The sequence below is a fragment of the Gobio gobio genome (assembly GCF_949357685.1).
Source record: "Gobio gobio genome assembly, chromosome: 1".
NCBI classification, from domain to species: Eukaryota; Metazoa; Chordata; class Actinopteri; order Cypriniformes; family Gobionidae; genus Gobio; species Gobio gobio.
In genome coordinates this window covers 52,065,409-52,085,083 of record NC_137097.1, presented here as the reverse complement: position 1 = coordinate 52,085,083, position 19,675 = coordinate 52,065,409, and the positions used below count along the sequence as shown (strand labels likewise).

General features: G+C 37.3%; 1 protein-coding gene across 2 annotated transcripts; it reads right to left on the bottom strand.

Annotated features, from left to right (window-relative positions):
* Positions 1–644: 644 nt before the first annotated feature.
* On the bottom strand, positions 645–19,419 carry mylk5 (myosin, light chain kinase 5). Of its 2 annotated transcripts, XM_079830522.1 has the most exons (17): positions 18,990–19,419; positions 15,024–15,173; positions 10,671–10,823; positions 10,174–10,377; positions 9,349–9,384; positions 7,943–8,067; positions 7,695–7,848; positions 5,652–5,960; positions 5,290–5,389; positions 4,600–4,803; positions 4,231–4,448; positions 3,387–3,510; positions 3,136–3,288; positions 2,917–3,049; positions 1,898–1,982; positions 1,599–1,721; positions 645–1,519 (listed from the first exon to the last, which is right to left on the bottom strand). In XM_079830522.1, exons 1-17 carry the CDS (start codon positions 19,144–19,146, stop codon positions 1,314–1,316), a joined length of 2,634 nt encoding a protein of 877 aa, XP_079686648.1. In that variant the 5' UTR covers positions 19,147–19,419; the 3' UTR covers positions 645–1,313. The 2 variants fall into 2 exon arrangements, with proteins under 2 accessions (XP_079686648.1, XP_079686649.1); XM_079830523.1 differs by lacking the exon at positions 10,671–10,823 and having other exon boundaries at positions 668–1,519; positions 18,990–19,290.
* Between the last annotated feature and the right edge of the window lie 256 nt (positions 19,420–19,675).

Here is a 19,675-nt window from a genome sequence, read left to right as displayed (position 1 = left end):
TTATATATATATATATATATATATATATATATATATATATATATATATATATATATATATATATATATATATATATAAATATATATATATAAATATATATAAATATATATATATATATAAATATAAATATATATATATATATATATATATATAAATATAAATATAAATATATATATATATATATATATATGAAAATATATGGTTTCATTTGTTTGTCTGATGCCTATTGAACGACCAGAATTCTCACAAAATGTGGCTTTTAAAAGCCTAGTAGACGTATTCCTTCATTTCAAGCAAATACTTTGGTCACAAGAGACTGCAACATTTAGTGTTACTGATATGGACACGTCAACCTTATGTGCAAATGGCTGGTGTCGAATGACCACAAAATGCACCATCAGTAACATGTATCATCAACCCTGCATATGTGTCTAAGGCTTCCTTTACATTGAGATCAGTGCATATACTTTTGGTTAACAAATTTGTGATCAGAGCGGAGAGAGTAGTTTTAAGGATTCCAATAAAGTTAATAACATTAGCTGAGATTCAAATGAATGGAAAGACGATCCACAGACTGCGAACGTTAAAACAAGCTCAGGCTCAGATTAGCGTGTGTATTAGAATGCCAATGATATTCTTAATAAAATACGAAACTGCATTTATTATTATGAAATCTGCATTTTTATCACGTGTCTCTAAAATTTGCGAACAGCCTGGTTGGATATTAATAACAGCATAATGTCAGACATATTAATATATTTGATGCCATATATTAAAGTTGCAATGAAACGGAAATAGTGACAGATCACTTCTTTTGTATTGTGGTGTACATCCAAATGGAATGGATAATCGAGAAAGAAAATAATGTGGGGCGGAAACTTGTTTTAATCCATAAATTTATTGCATTTTGAGATGTGGGAATTGCGCTCAAAAATAAAGACAGATTTATGTGAGCTTGCAGTAAATCGTCTTTAACATACATTTACAAAACAAATGGGGTGAAAAATTAGATAGGGCGAGTTCTCAAAAAATTAAGTAGTGTGTAAATAAATGTATCAAATGTATACTATAAATGAGAATGTAAATGTTTGTTGTTTTGAGAGGTCATAATACAATAGCTCAATTGATATTAATCCGTCAGTGACGTTATGATATTCATATTAAACCGTTCAATAATCTCATAAACATAAATAATAATAAATGACAATAACAAATTTTTTTAACCCTGAATTCACAAGTATATTATCATATCAGTATATTTTAATCTCTGGTGTGTATTTATGGTGCTATTATGAATCCATGTGCCGATCTGTTTATTTTACAGTAAGTGTAGCAGAGCACAGCGCCTCCCCGAGTGCATTAGTGGCTTTGCAGGAATACTGGCCGCTGTGGTGGAGAGAGATGTTCTCTAGGGTGAGTGTACAGCTGCCATTCTCCTCATAGTCCACCGTCACACACCCATCCTCCAACTCCAGCAGCTCGCCATCCCTCAACCACACCACCTCAGGGTCAGGGTAACCTGAAACACAAAGAGAAGAAGCTGTGACTTCATGAGAGACTTTGATGTCTATGGAGAAAGTCCAGCTGTGTGTCCTAACCTGTGATGAAACAGGAGAGTTGGGCGCTGGTGCCCTGCGGGACGCTCAGGTCAGATAGAGTCTTACTGAACTCAGGTTTGCACTGAAGCTTCAGCTCCAGAGACTGCATTGCTTTATCTGTTTCTATAACACATAATAGCAAGAAAATGAACTGTGAAATCATCCATCGCTGCATAAAAAAAAGAGCATTTCAGAGCGAGACACAGTTGGCAGAGATGTCACAAATGCTGACATTGTGCGTTATGGTATTTTACACACTTGCACATAGATTTTTTGTTTATGTTTGCTTTCTTTCTCACCGTCTACAGGGCTCAAGCTTGCAGAAGCCTCTGGTTTAGACAAGACAGCCATCCTCTTCAGAGCCAGCAAAGCTTTGCCTGTTTTCTAAAATCAGAGAAACACGACGATAATGAAAGAACGAAAGTTTGGTAAAAACAATGCAGTCCAATGCAAACAAAGAGTCCAGTTCACTAACATATGACTCTTATGAGTCAGTTGTTTAAATAATTTGGTCAAAAAGACTCACAAGCACCCAGATATGTTTGAATCATTCTAGAAAAATCTTGGTTGAACGCGAAACATTTGCGAGTAAACACTGAACACAAGCACTGGAATATAATTTTCCCTTAAAGGGATAGTTCACACAAAAAAATTTAAATTCTGTCATTTACTCACCCTCAAGTTGTTCCAAACCTGTATGAGTTTCTTTCTTATTTTGAAGGATGTTGGTAACCAAACAGTTGATGGGACCCATATTCTTTAAAAACGACTTATTGTGTTCAGTAGAAGAAATAAATTCATACAGGTTTGGAAATGTAAATGATGACAGAATTTTCATTTTTCAAAATGAAAATTCTGTCATCATTTATGTCATCATTTACTCACCCTCAAGTTGTTCCAAACCTGTATGAGTTTCTTTGTTCTGCTGAACACAAAAGAAGATATTTAGAAGAATGTTGGGAACCAAGCAGAGAGAGCAACCGTTGACTACCATAGTATTTGTTCCTCCCTATATGGTAGTCAATGGTTGCTCTATCTCCTTGGTTACAAACATTCTTCTAAATATCTTCTTTTGTGTTCAGCAGAACAAAGAAACTCATACAGGTTTGGAACAACTTGAGGGTGAGTAAATAAAGACAGAATTTTCATTTTTGGTGAACTGTCCCTTTAAGGGACTATTCCTTTATTCTGCCTGAAATCAGTCAAACTTTAAAGTGCTTTTGTAACTCACTTACCTGACTAGGTGTTGTTCATATAACATCAAGCAGTAAGCTAACCAAATGACAATAAATAAAAATTAAGCTAACTCCGTGATTACCTTCCACTTCTGCCTAGTGAGGAATTTCTTCATCTTGTCTTTGGAAAGGTTTTTAGTGGCGCTGCTGGTGTTGTCTACACTCGTACATGCCAACCAGGCATGAGCCAAGGCGTCTTCACAGGACATCCTACGCCTGTCAGAGGGATCAACGCACAGTTATGAATCTGTGTGGACGCATCTGTATGATGTGTTTGAGGGAAGTGAAGGATACTAAAGCACCTGACATCTTTGCTGAGCAGAGAGCTAATGAAATCCTTTGCCAGGTCGGAGATATCTTCAAAGCTCTCCTCGTCAAACTTCCATTCCGCTGCTGTCACGTGAGCCAGAGTCTCTGTGTCACTATCACCCTGGAATGGAGATTCACCGCTCAACCTACAGGAGGACACAATCAGATTCAGGTGAAATGTAATGGCATTATTCACCACAAGGGGGCAGCGAGCGCCTAAGTGACTGGCAGTGTTTGAGCTCACAGGATGTAGCAGATGACACCAATGCTCCACATGTCAGTGGCCGGACCGACAGGCTCATAGTTGATAACCTCTGGAGCAACAAATTCTGGAGTGCCGTGCATCACCTTCAGAGGTGTGTTGGGATCTAAGGTACATAACACACATACAGAGTTATTTATATACTTGTATAGTTTTTTATTCATATTTTGAATTAGCTTGTATTTGTATTTTTTTTCTTCCGTTTTAGTAATTTTATGTGATTTTTTAAATATGAAAAATATATATTTTTTGTTTAGTTAATTTTACCTTGATAGCTAACTGAAATACGTTTTTCTTCTTCTTATGTTTATATTTTATTTTATTTCATCTTTATTTTAATTAACAAAAAATGTTTTTAATGTTTAGTTGTAGTTTTAATTAACAATATTAACCCTGCAAACATTTCACTCAGAGATCCCTAGCAAAAAGTACTGCGTATCAACAACATACCATGGTACTTTGCTATATACCATAGTACTGAAAGATTACTTGCATGGTACTACGACAAATACCATGGTATTGCCATCGCTCATGTCCAGATAAAACATGGTATTAACATGGTATATGTCTAAAAACAATAGTAATTTTTTAGTTAGAAATATAAAATCAATGTCCGTTTAGTTTTAATGGTGGAAAAACTGTCATCTATAGCTAATATTATTATTTATTATATTTTATTTTATATTTTTACTTATATTAACAATATTTAAGTGGGATAATATTTTAACCTGTTGTATTTATATATTTCATAATATTTTTTAACTTTATTTTATTATACACAAATGTATTTGTTTTTGTGTTGACCGTATTTTCTGTAAATTCTTACCCAGCTTGCCAGCAAGTCCAAAGTCAATGATTTTGATCCGAAACCCGGTTCTGTCCACACAGACGATGTTCTCAGGTTTGAGGTCCAGGTGGATGATTTTTTGCTGGTGCATATACTGAACCCCCTCCAGAATCTGACGCATATAGCCCACACTAGACACTTCTGTGTGCTCAAAACTATCATCCACAATACGCTCAAACAGCTCCCCACCTGCAACGCTGCACATACAGACACAGATTAACCTGTTAGGTGCCAAAATACTATAGTGGTCAAACTATTGTTGCTATTGAAGTTATTGCATTGAACCTGTTGGCGTTTCTCATTTCTAAACACCACTCTCTTCAAAACTCCAACATGCAAGATACTCACTATTCCATCACCATGACCATCTCAGTCTTGTTATCATATGCGGCGAGACACTGCACCAGTTTTGGATGGTGTAATAAGTTCATTAGCTCTATTTCTTTCCTCGCAGCTTCTCTCTCCTTTGTCCGCCGGCCTTTGTAAAACTTCCCAGCACTTACACGACCCGTCTCCTTATGGGTCATCCGAAACACCTGGCCAAACTTCCCTCTAGGAAAGATTCAGAATTGGATCATGAAATCATGCATGCATTTAAACCCAAAGTATGTGACATTTAATAAATCATTATTTCTCAATATCCTAACTTCTCGTTTATCCAGTTCTTGAGAATTAAGTGAATTTGATAGTTTGCCTTAAATCAGCATTTTATGGGCTTCGGGAAAACATTTCTGTTTAATATCACCTCTTAAATATATGAATTATAGGTTTTGAGGGATGATGCAATTTCCACTGAAAATGTACCAACCTTGACTCTAACTTAACCCGTTTTATTTTTCTTTTCGAGTCATCGTCTTTGTATAAACATGACCATTTATCTAGGCATTTTTCTGAGAATCAGGATGAAGTACAGTATATGGGTTGTTTTCTCTTTTTTATGCAAGTATGCCTGTATGGACATGTACGCACTCCTGTGTTTGTCTTGTGGATGAGAGCTATGAAGCCTGCTGAATGTGTGTATTTGATAAGGATACTTACACTCCTAGCTTTTCCAGGACATTATAGTGGTCAGAAAGTTTATTCTCGGTGTTGATGGTCACATTCACATACTCCACTGGTTTCTCGTCACAGGGCTCTCCTTTGAAAGATAACATGGCTTCATTCACTGTGGGACCTCAACTCAAAAACTCAACCCTTAGATTGCATTCCCTTCCGTAATGACTTTAAATGCCTTCTTCCTGTTTACAATCTGGTTACTGAACCTTGTTCCCATAAATTGTGGGAAAATATTAGCTAAAAATTGCAAGCCAGTAAAGTGCTGCATTTAAAGAACAATTGATCCTGCATAGAAGATCACTAAAAGTCTTACAAACTATTATATTATTTCAGAAAAACCTCACCTGGGTTGTCCATCCTGATTGGCTGGGACTCTTGGCTTGGTTCGCTGATGCCCACAGCGTTACAGGCCCTGACCCGGAAGCAGTATTCTCCCTGAGGCTGGAGTCCTGAGGTCACCCTGAGTGAGGTGCTTTTGCACTGGGCTGTGAGCTGTTTCCAGTGGTCAGTCTCACCAGGGCTTTCACAAACCTCGACCACGTATTCCGTCACAGCGCTGCCACCATCGTAAGATGGCCCCGACCAGGACAAAACCAGAGAGTGAGGGGAGAGAATGCACACCACGGGACAGGAGGCAGGAGGCTGGGGCAGGTCTGGATAAAACACACATATATACAAATCACATCATCAAATGTTTGTACCATTTTCTATGAAAATTTTATTAAATTATTCTAAATTTCAAGTGAGTTTTTGTTAAGATAAAAATACTTTTTAGGCTTAAATAAATAATATTTTTTAATTGTTTTGTTGATAAAAGTTTTTACATTTTAATGGGATTATTTAATTTTATTATCTTATAATTTTATTTTATCCAGTCTCTGTACAGTTACATAACCTAGAAATTCTTGTATTCAAATCCCTCAAATATCAAAATGTATTTAAATCAGAAATGAAAATCATGTTAGTCATAGAAAATGTTTTACCGTAATTGTTACGATTTGCTGATTAGCAAACACTATGACGAAGAATTCAGTATATATATTCTTTAATTTAACTGACACTCAGGAGAATATAGGAATAATAATTTAACCGAACAACGTTAACTCAAGACAAAACACTGGGGAGAAGTATGGGCTTAAATACATACGGAGTAATGAGGTTACTAAATAAACAACAGGTGAATGTAATCAGTAACTAAGGGAACAAACTGGTACACACTAGGAGCTAGGGCTGTGTCCGAAATTGCCCCATATACCCTTTAATAGGGCACTATTTAAGTTAGCTAAGTTTCAAATGATTATTAAATAGCATGCACAAAATGTGCAAGAGCAGCAGGCCTTCCGGCGCACTCAGTGTTTGAATTCACTCACTAGTTTTCATTCACTCCTTCAAGTGGACTATATTAGTGGAGTAATGTAGAGAATAGTGAATGAGAGTATAGGGGCTAGGGATGTCACAAGTACCGGTACTTCGGTACCAAATCGGTACTGAAATTATACAAATGTGATGATACCAGCATTTCTGTAGTACCGGTATACCAACTCCCGCGGTACCCGCTGCTGCGTTCAGTCGCTTCCGTGTTTTTCTAAGCGCAGGGCTCCAGACTGTAGCCGAATATATACTAGTGTCTGTAAATATTAAACTGCAAAATACTATTTAAATATTACTCCTGCATGTTCTGCGTCTCTGTGTGAATGACGCGCTTGTAGTCTCTGCCGTGTGTCGCTATAAGGACACGAACGTATACTTCCTGAGAATTTAGGCTACCGTTTCATTTGAGAAAACTGTCATATCATGAACCCAGACACTCAAAGGTCTTCATGGCAACCCATCAAAATAAAAGTTCTGTTTAAAAAAAATTCAATGGACAGATTATATTGGGCTACTGTTGTAGCCTACAGTATATTTAGCTACGTCTCTATGTAATAATAATACGTCTCTACTAATAATAATAATTCTGCCTAGATTGTTGACTTTTTTTATAAACAATGTTTAGCCTACTTTTAAACAGCATACAGCCTTTAAATGTTTATGTATTATTTACTTATAATGATTATCATCATAAATAATAAACTTAATACATTAAATTAATTTTAAAAAATGTAGACAAAAAAAAACATTTAGCTGTGGTGCCGAAATTGGTACAGAGTACCGTAACATTTTTATGGTATTGGTACCGACTACTGGAATTCTGGTACCGTGACATCCCTAATAGGGGCGATTAGCTCCGCATAGGTCACCTTACATGGAGGGGACACAAGCACACAAGAAAACAGGAACTGGGAAAACAGAACCAAAACAGAGCGTACACATTGCAGTAATAGATCTGAACTAAAAGAGGATCACAACCCAAATAACAACTCAATGTGGGGTTTGTCTGACCTTACCAATGACATTCAGGGTCACTGTGTGTTGGGCTGAACTTTTGCGATCTCGCACAAATATCGTGTAACGTCCAGAGTCCTCAGGAAGAGCTTCAGAGATCACCAGAGAACTGCTTTCATCACAGGACTCTATATGAAACCTGGAGCTTTCCACCACCTTCAGAAAGACAGATCGTTATGCACCCAAACAGGAGGACCTGTAGAATGCAACATGTCTGGATCGTGTTGCGTTAGTGTGAGTGCTTATTTACCTCTTTTTTGTTACAGACCCAGCAAGATGCAACAGGACAGCTGCCTTTGAACACACACGTCAAACGGGCCGTCTCTCCAACATGCACCTCCAGCCGATCGAATGGATCTACAAACTGCACAGGTGCTGTAAACACCAGGCCATAAGAAATGAAATCACAAATGAGACCTCTTTATTGTCTCAATTGTTTCTCCTAGACCGCAATGAGATTAAATGGAGACTTTTGCTTAAGTCTTTTACTTCTTAGATTTTTATATAAATTTAATATCAATTCTAATATGCTTACAATTGTCTCATTTATTATATTATATCATATTATATGATTATATTATATTGTATTATGACTAAAAATAGACAAGGCAATTGTAAACACTGTCTCATTTGAAAAATATCTATATACAACTGCAATTATTTGTAATTTAATTATACATATCATTTATTCATTTACAAATAATTGTAGTGTACATTCAAACCATTTTGGTTGAGTGGCTTTCACACAAAACATTATTCTAGCAGAAAAGCAGATGACACATTCCTCACCCAGTTCAGATATTAAGATAAAAGTTTTACAGGCGTTTAGCTCTGCCACCAAACTGCAATTATTCAAATCAACACACTCAAATAAATTTGACTGGCTTGATGAAAACCTGATCGAACCTCATGGTACCACAGATAGCTGCGTGTTTTACATGAAAGACTAAAAGAAAACTCCCATCATTCAGTGCTTCAGTGCCCTGCCCTTTTACAAACAGAAGTGCCAAAGAAAATGTTGAAGTGATGCTTATAAACTGACAAATTCTTATTTTTATACCTCAGTCTGTTAAGTATTTGGGCTTCTTAAACTGATTATCTGTCTGCAAGGTATAAATACACAATCCAAGTTGATGTTTAATGTTAGGCTTTATCAAAGAATATTGCTGTGGATAACAAGGATTACAGTATTTAAAAAGAATAAAGTCATGCTCAAGATAAACATTAGTAGCCAGGACACAAAAGACTGTATTCAGCTTCCTGTTATTCTGTATACAAAACTAACAGCTCCTGGAGGAGCCAGACCATCTGGAAGTTAAGATCAGCAGAGTGAAACGGTCGCTCCTTTTTTGAAGCAGGTCACAGTGGTTACACTTTAACTTGCAATTCCATAAAAAAGGCTTTAAAAGACATGGTGTTTTTAGAATATTAAGAAAAGCAAAGCAGGCGTGAGTGTGGGAGGCCATAGATCAAATGGCCCTCAAGGAATGAGGAAGGAAAGAAAAGGTCTTCACTGAAATATAGAAGAATGTAACAAAAGTCTGTTAAGTTATGGTATAAAGAAAAAAGAATAAGAACAAGTAAATCTTTCGCCAAGCAGCAAAAATGTGCAAAAGTAGAATTGAAAGTGGATGACAGATACAATGGTGGTCTTACCTGTAACTGAGCTGCTTCTCCTTTTGACAAGCACCTCTGTCACATGAAACAAAAACAACACACAAATATGTGAAGGATCAGGTATGTGTGGGCGTGGGTGCATTTGTGTTAAAGAGCATGGATAGCATAAGCTTTGCCTATCATATAAGGGAGGAGTCAAATGATCAAGTGTGTATGTCTAAGAAAATATTCAATAGATTAAATAGGAAATGCTTAAGATGACAAAACCATTATTTATAATAAGTTAACCAGTCAGGAAAAGTCATTTTATATTTGTATATTTATGGTTACACTTTACAGGTTTTATTTGTTACATTAATTACATTAGTTAACATCAACTAGCAATGAAAATTACTTCTGCAGCATTTGTTAATCTTAGTTCATGCTAACGTCAGCATTTATTAACATTATTAAAATAAAAAGTTGTATTTGTTAACATTAGGTAATGCACTGTAAACTAACATGAACAATTATATTTTTACTAACATTAACAAAAATTAATAAATGCTTTAAGAATATATTGTTCATTGTTGGTTCATGTTAGCTGATGCATTAACTAATCAATATAAATTATGAATAATAATATACTGAGCATGTAATATATGAGCTATTTATAATCATGACATGGAATAATTGGATTTCTAATGTGATAAATTAAAGTGCTTTTTAAAGTAGTTTTAGACGTAGTTTAGGAAGTGACACCACCCTAACTACAACGACATGAAAGCTTCGGAGGAACCAAAAATAATCCATGTATTAAATGACATTTCCTATACTTAAATGCTTGAGATTCATTTATGGGTAAAGCCATTGTTTGTGACATACCTCTTTTGAGTGCTGGAGAGCTTGTTATAGGACTTCCTGTCTGAGGCGACTGTGGGCCTTTAAAAACACTGATGTCATCCGGGACGTTCTGAGTTGAGTTTAAGACCCCGTTCACCATGTCAGGAGTGTGAGGATGAGAGGAATTAGGATGTGAGTGAGACGTTTGTGCCATCTTTTTATGGATCCCAGCAATTGTTTCATAGTCTACAGTTGTTTTGTTAGAATGAGGAACAAAAGGGGAGTAAATAAAATAAGAGAGAGAAAAAAAATTACATTAGAGAAGGAAATTGATAATCCTGTCAATACACACTTCTGTATATGATGTAAACAGAAACGCCTGCGCCCTTCTACCTCTTACAGTGCTACTGTAGTAATGTTAACTGCCCCCAATCCATCTTAGCAAACCCATACTTTTAAATATACATTCAATGCTGTTGTAGAACTTATACACTACAGTACACACTTTAGTCTAAAGTTGAATTTGTGTACATACTTGCCTCTCACACACACTGCTGCACTGCTAGATGTTTTTCCTGCTGTGTTTTCGGCCACACAGGTGTAAGCCCCAGCATCCTCCGGGAGACATTCCTTAACTAACAAGCTCACCTCTCCTCCAACAAATGAGGATTTACCAAACAGCACAGACTCACCTGAAATGGTTATGGTACAAATGGACAGAAAAAGGGAAACCAAGGAGAGAAGGGGTGACTTTGTGGTATTAAGAAAAGACAGACATTTGCAGGCACTGATGTTGGACGAGAAGGCCTGGCTCGCAGTCGCCGCTCTAATTCATCCTAAAGGTGTTCTATCGGGTTGAGGTCAGGACTGTGCAGGCCAGTCAAGTTCCTCCACACCAAACTTGCTCATCCAAGTCTTTGTGGACCTTACTTTGTGCACTGCATGGTGCACAGTCATGTTGGATCAGGAATTGGTCATCCCCAAACTGTTCCCACAAAGTTGGGAGCATGACATTTTCCAAAATGTCTTCGTATGCTGAAGCATTAATTGTTCCTTTCACTGGAACTAAGGGGCCATGCTCAACCCCTGAAAAACAATCCCCACACCATAATCCCCCCTCCCTCAAACTTTACACTTGGCACAATGCAGTCAGGCAAGTATCATTCTCCTGGCAACCTCTAAACCCAGACTTGTCCATCGGATTGCCAGTCAGAGAAGCGGGATTCGTCACGTCTCCACTGCTCTAGAGTCTAGTGGTGGTGTGCTTTACACCACTGCCTCCAGAAAGTTGGCGACTTCTGCGCACTATGCGCCTCAGCATGCGCTAACCTCGCTCTGTGATTTTACGTGGTCTACCACTTTGTGGCTCAGTTGCTATTGTTCCCAATTGCTTCCACTTTGTTATAATACCACTAACAGTTGACCGTGGAATATTTGGTAGTGAGGAAATAATTATTCACAAATTGATTTATTGCACAGGTGGCAACCTATGACGGTACCACGCTTGAATTCACTGAGCTCCTGAGAGCGACCCATTCTTTCTCAAATGTTTGTAGAAGCGTCTGCATGCCTAGGTGCTTGATTTTATATATCTGTGTACATGGAAGTGATTGGAACACCTGAATTCAATGATTTGGAGGGGTGTCCCAATACTTTTGGAAATATAGTATACATATAGCCTGGGAAAACCCAGACAACTTCCAGCAAATTTAGATTTGCTCTGCAAGTAGTCTGGCAAAGAGCCCATTCAAACCCATTTCTAATGCTGTCTTCACGTGCTATCGGAATTATCGTAAATACGAGTTTCCTAGGTAAAAATTGCACATGAACGCCCTCTGATGTCGTGTTTACCACTGGGAAGTTCGGAAATAATTTTGATACCCCAATTCCCGAGATGGGCGTATCATAAACTTTAAAGTCCCTGTAAAGTCAAAACTAAACATGTGTTCTGAGTTCCTCACACCACAGATAAATGTGTTATTAACCACCCAGCCAAATTTGAATCATAAAAAAATCCGGGAAGTACATAAAATAGCTTATCAAAAACCTGAAAAAATGAGCAGCATTCTCTGCTCTAAAATGCTGGGGGTGTGTCCGCTGTCGGCGCCGAAACCACGCCCACTCGCGGGAAAGCGGCAGTAGCACAGAAGACAACACTCACTGATCACGAGCGTCTATGATCACGACGCACCAGATGTCGGCGGGACGGGAGGATGAAGGCCTGGGCGGGGGATAGTCGGTTCTGCAGCGGATTATCAGTGAATCCCAGTTGTCTCCGGTGAAAGTTTGTAAAATGATCCGGTGTAAAGTCACTGCAGAGGCAGGTGTCGGTGATGATCCTCAGCTCTCCATCAAGGTTGCTGTTCACAAAATTAATCCACCTCTTCATTGTTTTTGTTTTGTAAGCTGTTATGTAAGTTGTTGACTATAGTAACTAACAGTACTAACAGTAACTCGCGATCGAACTGATGCGAATGTGCTCTAGTTATGATCGTGTTAGGGGAGGAGCCAGGCTCGTGGCTCCAGTGCGTCATCGAGCCACCGTTTTAGCCCCGCCCAGAAAATCCTGAACACAGCAACAGTGAAAAACTGTTTAACGGTCTAACTTCTGAATTCAGTACTTCATAGTTCACAGTCTTTGTAATGTGTTTCAGCAATAAATTTCTAACATTTATAATGTGTTTAGAAACAAATCTCAGAATTGCCTTTTCAGGGACTTTAACGTGGTGGCTGGGAGAGACTGCTGTGGCAGGTGTGATTTTATTGTTTTTTTTCCAAAACAGCTAGGTCGTCTTGTCTTGACATTAATGTAGTGCATATTTACATGTAAGAGTAATCATATGAAGCGTATTGTATGTTTGGTACACAGCGAAAATAGCCTGCATTCGACTGAAATTACAGAACCAGCAGAAAGCGGACTATCTGGAATGTTTATATGGTTGTCGGTGCATGGGACACTACAAATGGTTGGTTTTAATTAGATTTTCCCAATAAATAGGCAAGAATAACCTGGTGTCCACCATGATTCCTGTTCACTCCGACAACAAAGCACTTGAATGCAACAAGCTCGTGATCACGACTTCTAAAGTGGGAATTAGGAAATTTCCGATAGCACGTGAAGGCAGCATAAACCCCAGAAATCGAGGCACCAATCAGAAACGTTGAGGCGGGCTTTACACGATGACGACAGCGCAGCGACAGTGAAGCAGATTCTGTACACTGACTACAAAGATGGATGCAGCAGTGGAACATCACTATCAGCTATCGCGGCTGTTTTAAGCGATTTAAACTTTTCCATTCCGTTAAAACCAGAGCAAAGAACAACACAAGAAGCCTTCATATCTTAAAAAAGATGTTATCGCTGTCTTACCGACTGGATTCGGCAAAAGTCTGATATACCAGCTTGCTTGTCTTAGCGAGAGCCCTGGTAGTGTTAATGTTTCACAAAATATAGTTTTAAGTCCTTTCAGGCGAGAATGTAGTTGTTTTTAAAGCCAAAATCTGTGGTTTATTTATGAAGAGAGCGCCTTTTGGAAAATTTGTCCAGCGGCCCTCAATTGCTCAACCCCACCGAGAGGCGCCTTTCCTCGGCCAGTCCTTCTGCCGTCTGCCGCTGGCTCTGATGTGAAGATATGATTCGTCTTGTGTAGATCTAACGGCTGATCTTTGCTCTCATTATTCTATAATTTGTTCCCTGACAGATCGTTTTGTCTGAGGGTAAAGTGAAGTTTCATAACTTTATATTTGTAAGCTATTAAACTTTACTGTTGTAGTCTCCTAGCGCTGACTTTCTTTGACTGAATTGCTTTATGTATTGTATAGCTTCTTATACCTTTTACTTATACTTTTAAAATGGATATTGATCACGCATTAAACTAACATTTAACAAAAAGAGACTGGGTTTTGTTTTATATCATATCTCATTGTATTACAGTGATAATCATAGGCTATATTATGAACACATGATATTACATGTTTTTATTTTTTAATGTAAACGAAAAGAGGCCGGGTTTTTTAAATATTTCGTTTTGTTATATACATGCATTGAAGATAATATGCATTGCCTTCACTACATTTGTGTGGCTATAATATGTTTAATATAATAACTATTACCGTCATCGGGAGTTCATTCTCCGGAGTCAAACTTGGTAAGTCACGGACGCAAGTTAGAAGTTCGCGTACAAAATATGTCATAAAACACCACTGCCTCATTTCATAAAAAAAGAAAACTTAAACATATTAGCCACACACATGTGGTTCAGGCAACGCGTAGTTAGGCCTACATTCATTATCTTATATATTTATAATAAAACGAAGTATGAAACACCCTGCCTCTTTTCGTTTACATTTTAAAAATAATTAAACATTAATATGTGGTTTAGGTAAGGTGACCAGATTTCTGAAATGGAAACCGGGGACATTTCCTATTTGAGAACACAAGCACAGACCATAGACAGTGGTACAGACAAGAACGCATATTGAGAAACGGCCAGTCAGATGTTTCTCCGTCGCTCTGCATACGTCATCTCCCTCATCGCTCTGATTGGTTTTAGGTCTATCCAATTGCGCCGAGAGGCATTTGAGCGACGCCCGTTGGTGACGCCCCTTTGGAAATGATTTATGAAGCTTTGCCAGGCCATAACTCAGTTACTACTGAGAATGGTCTGGTTTTAACCAGGCTAGTATACATATAAAGTATATGTAAATGAAATGACTCGCCATTTCTTTTTTAAATGTACTTAACAATTTCAATTTACAAACTTAAAATTAAGAAACACGAACTTGCATTAAAAAACATAATTATATCTTCAGTCCATAGAGTACATATTCTTAATCAGACTTGTATGTTTCAAGTAGCTACATCAGTATTAAGAAAACAAAACTGGACTCACCATTATGAAGCCAGGAAACGTTGATTGGCTGGCTCCCTGTGATAGTCCCTTTCAGTGTGATGTCATTTCCTTCATCCACTATACAGTCCTCGAGGGGTTCAGTGAAAAGAGGTGGATCCAGACCCCTTGTATGGCTGTGTTTACCACTCTCTAGCTTGACAGAGGAAAGCAGAATGAGATTAGCTACATATATGTATTATACAATATTGAAGTATGGTTCTCAAATTTGATCCAAAAGCACTGGGACTGTTTGTATCACACCGCTTGAATTTGCGCGTTCCAGTCAGTCTGTGTATTAGTAGTGGGGATTTATCAGCAATGCTTTCTGTTGGTTGCATCCTTACACCAGTAGGGGGCAAGTGACTGTCTTCATGAGTGAGTCATTATATCATTAATTTAGCCGATTCATTCAAACACACTGGTTCATTCAGGTACTAAGAAATGTAAGTAAATCATTGAATCGATCACTCAACCGATTCATTCAAAAGCATTCATTCAGGTACTTAAAAATGTGAAGCGTCTTCCGCACAGGCCGATGACATCAAAGTAGGCTACAGTGAGAGCGATTAGAGAGCAGACGGCTCCGTATGCTTTCGAACCACTCTCGGGGTACTTTGATTTAATACACTTGAAGTCAGACACACCTCATTTTATGAGTAAATCATTTACTCAACAGATTAGCTCAAAAGCACTAATTCATTAAGGAACGCCACTGCTGAGTGTTGTTCAAAGACTCTGGCTTCAATTGGAAGTATTTTGGTTGGTGAAGCAAAAGTAGCTACCAATATTGTTCTAAAAATGTACGTTTCTCAATATAACTTGTTTATTGAAGTATTGCATAAAAACAATATTACATTCACAATTGCGCTGTTGGTCTGAATATGTCAGCACTCTTGAGTGTGATATTGCTTAAATATAACACTTGCACTTCTGCTCTGTTCTGTTCCAGCTGCACATTGTTGTCAGCATGTTTAATGCATTACCACTAAGTTGTCAGTTATGTTGTTAAATCTGTTGAAAGATGAAAAATATTGTATATTATGTATTTTAGTAATTTACTAATTCATTTAATTTGAAGCAGTGATATGCAAATGTTATAATTCACATTTCAATGCCTCATAAAACATATCTTATGCAATTGTATATTGTTTTAAGGATATTTTTACTGCAAATAGGATCAAAATACTATTTAACAAAAAAAATGTTTAAAACTAGGTTAATTTTAGACATATGAATCATGTATAGTGTTTAACAATAAAGTTCACACAGGAAGAAACAAGGCTTGTATAAATGAAGAGATGTGTTTCAGTGAGCAGCTGCTGTATCTGTTAACATCCTCGTCATCACACCTTCTGTCTAGAAACAGTGCCTATTTTACTTGCCGCATAAGAATGGCAAAAAAGCAACAGAGGTTGTAATAAAAAATGATCAACAAATGAACAACATAACTAACAAAATGGGTTGCAACTCAAAAGAGCAGATTGAAATCAGTCAAGAGCTAAACTGATTTCATCTGACACTCCTTCAACAAACCTGTTTCTGTTTAAAATACCGCCACTTACCTTTTATACAAGGGATTGGGCGGAGCATTGTATATAATATAATAAACCTCTCAAAAGGATGTATTTGAACATAGTAACTTTAAATGTTGATGAATGGCCTTTTTTGTATTTTTGTGAAGTTGGATCTACAGCAGTGTCTCATGTACATGTAATACGTTTGGTCTTTTTAATGTCATTTAGTCAAAGGACACATGATATGTAATTTCGATTAAAAGAACAAGTCATTCTAGTCCTGTCTTAACAATGGACCAAACACTTTTGTTCTCACTGACCAGGTAGATCACATTATCTTTTGACCTGGCCTAAAGTAATCCTTGTTTGTTCATGCAAACAAGCATTTTTACTGGTTGTTATGGGAACAGACTACGTCAGAAAAATGAAATGGTGACTCCAACTCTCAGAAGAACAAACTAAAACGTTTCATTCTTTGAGTTTGACTGTCATGTATCAGATGATAAGATCTAAGAAACGAAAGGAAGGAAACTCTAGTGTTGTAATCATGTTAAAATGCAGTTCAGAGGAGCGCAGTACCATCAGTACATGTCCCACACAAGCCAGTGCATGAAACACAAAACAATTTGGTGTTCAAATTAGCAAGCAAGGAATTTCCTGCCAATAGTGACCTCTTGCCTGGTCAGTAATTCGCATCCTGAGGCAGATAAGATTTTGTGGGGTTCAAAAGTCTGAGACCACTTTAAAATATAGGACCCACCCCCATTTAAACCTGGAAATACAGGATTTTAGGATTTTGAAACACTTACTTTGAAACAGAAATAAAGTTAGGATGTAAAATTAAGAAGGAATAAAAAAGAGATTCAAATGTAATTCATGTAGTAACATCTACATTTACTGGTTTTATGTTTCTCAGAGATGTTATTTAATCTTATTAAATCAACCTGACAAATTAGGTTACACTAACAAAAGTTGTTTGTATGGATTAGATCCATGGTTCTCAACCAGGGGGGCGGGGCCCACGAGGGGGCCTTAGCAAACCTTCAACAAACCTTTATTATTTCCTTCAACAACTATTGTTTTGTTAAATAATGTACAGTTCTTGAAACTTCTGGAATTACAGGAATAATTGTGGTTAATTAATTCACTGTTTCTGTTAATAAAAAGCTTGAAAACAAAGCAGCTTTGACATAATTACTGCAGAAAATATCATGGCCAATATGAAGGGTCTTTGGATATTATTTTGCACAATATGAAAATGTTGACAACCACAGGTTTAGATCAAGTAGTAATAGATCCATCCGGTATTTTTTCCAGGAAGTGATATTTTGAAATGCACATTGCGTTCATTTAAATGTTTCACTCAATCACTCTAAAAAAAAAGTCTCGTAATCATAAGGGAACCTTTTTTAGTGCTATATAGCACCAATTTTGGTGCTTCAGTGGTTCTTCAGAGGTGCTATATAGCACCTTAGTCAAAGAACCGGTGAAGAACCTCTGAAGAACCGCTGAAGAACCTCTGAAGAACCGCTGAAGAACCACTGAAGCACCAAAAATGGTGCTATATAGCACTAAAAAAGGTTCCCCTATGATTACGAGCCAAGAACTATTTTTGGTGCCATATAGAACCTTTTTTTTTAGAGTGTACAGTTTAATATAGTTATAATATATAATATAGTTTGTAATTAAATATTTTATTTATTTAGAAATAAATACATACTAGTGGTCACAGAATTTTGGACCCCACTTTATATATTAGAATACGTGATATGTTATCCCAACTTTTTATATTTTGACAAATCAACTTAGATAATTAATGTGGTTCAGATCTCCTTCATTGTATTAACAAATTTTTGAAATTCCAATGAACTAAAAAACATGACTACCTCAAAACCAGGTAGCTTACTTTAAATTAAACCAAAAGTATTTTTTTTACAATGTAGTAACTGGTGGAGTACTCTAATAAGTAAATATGCTTATCAGAATTCAGCCTGGTATTAAAAAACCCCCAAAACAAATACTTTCAGATTCGGACAGATAATATGATGTCCTATCTGTCGCACATAAGAATGTACAGGATTTCCCCGTCTAAATCTGGCTGAATGCAGTTGTGCAGTGATCTCCCCATCACCTGAGATTACAATCCAAATGCAGTGAAAGTGAAAACACAGTGCCTGTCATTCTCTGATGACTGCTAAATGAAATGCTGATTATTAACCATAGTGACTCTTTAGAGGGATTGTTTTAAGAACAATACTTCCTGCAGAGATCACGCATCTAACCACAAATACAGATCATGTCAACCTCAACATGTTTTAAAGGCAAACATCCAACCAACTTGTCCGAACCCATTTACAGAAACACAAATAAGCTGTCTGGAGTATGCAAATACTGACAAACACACTCACAAACACATGTTTAAATGCAAGATTTAAGAAGTTTCCAGACTTGCCTGCGCTGGATGTCTCTTTAGCCTTCTTCAAGACTGTGGTGATTGTAGCTATGTTTGTGGGTTGGGACCCTTGTTCACTGGCCCCCTTTGACTGGGAGCCTGACAGCTGTATCCTGAAAGTGGACACATAACGTGGCTTCCCATCAGTGATACTCATTTCTCCTCTCAGTATAAACCCGTTTCATAAAATCCAAGTCATTTCCCAGCTTTCTTATCAGATGGCTCGTATTTTCCTGTCTCAGAATCTCTGTTACACACGCATGTCCTCTGTTCTGCCCCTTGTTGTTCTCTGCATTCTCTCTTTAGCTTCTGACTCCTCCCCGCCACTGAAGCCTCATTATTCGGTCTGCAGTAGATTGTCCTGTTGCTGGGTTCGACTCCCCACAGACCTCACCCACAACTATCACACCATTTCAACACACAGTATATCTTTAACACAGTTCCTGTTCTCACGCTGTGGCTATGATGTGAGAGAGAAAAACTTAAAGTGGGTGATAAGAGAGAACTTGTTATATGTATGTTATATTTATTAATGCTTTAGAAAAGTAGACTATATATTGTGCCATGTTAGTCATGTTTATTTGAATCAATTTGTGTGAAAAGAGAGATAAAGATACACAAATAACAGACTAGAAACCGAATCAAAGGTCAGGTATTCCCCATTCCTTTTCCCTCTGTAATTAGTC

Excerpts from the sequence above, each read along its gene's own strand:
- mylk5 (XM_079830522.1), bottom strand. The coding sequence starts at position 19,146 with ATGAGTATCACTGATGGGAAGCCACGTTATGTGTCCACTTTCAGGATA. Across the intron at positions 8,068-9,348 it reads GAGAAGCAGCTCAGTTACAG|CACCTGTGCAGTTTGTAGAT; the intron begins GTAAGACCACCA and ends TGGTGTTTACAG. Across the intron at positions 3,050-3,135 it reads CTGCTCAGCAAAGATGTCAG|GCGTAGGATGTCCTGTGAAG; the intron begins GTGCTTTAGTAT and ends TCCCTCTGACAG.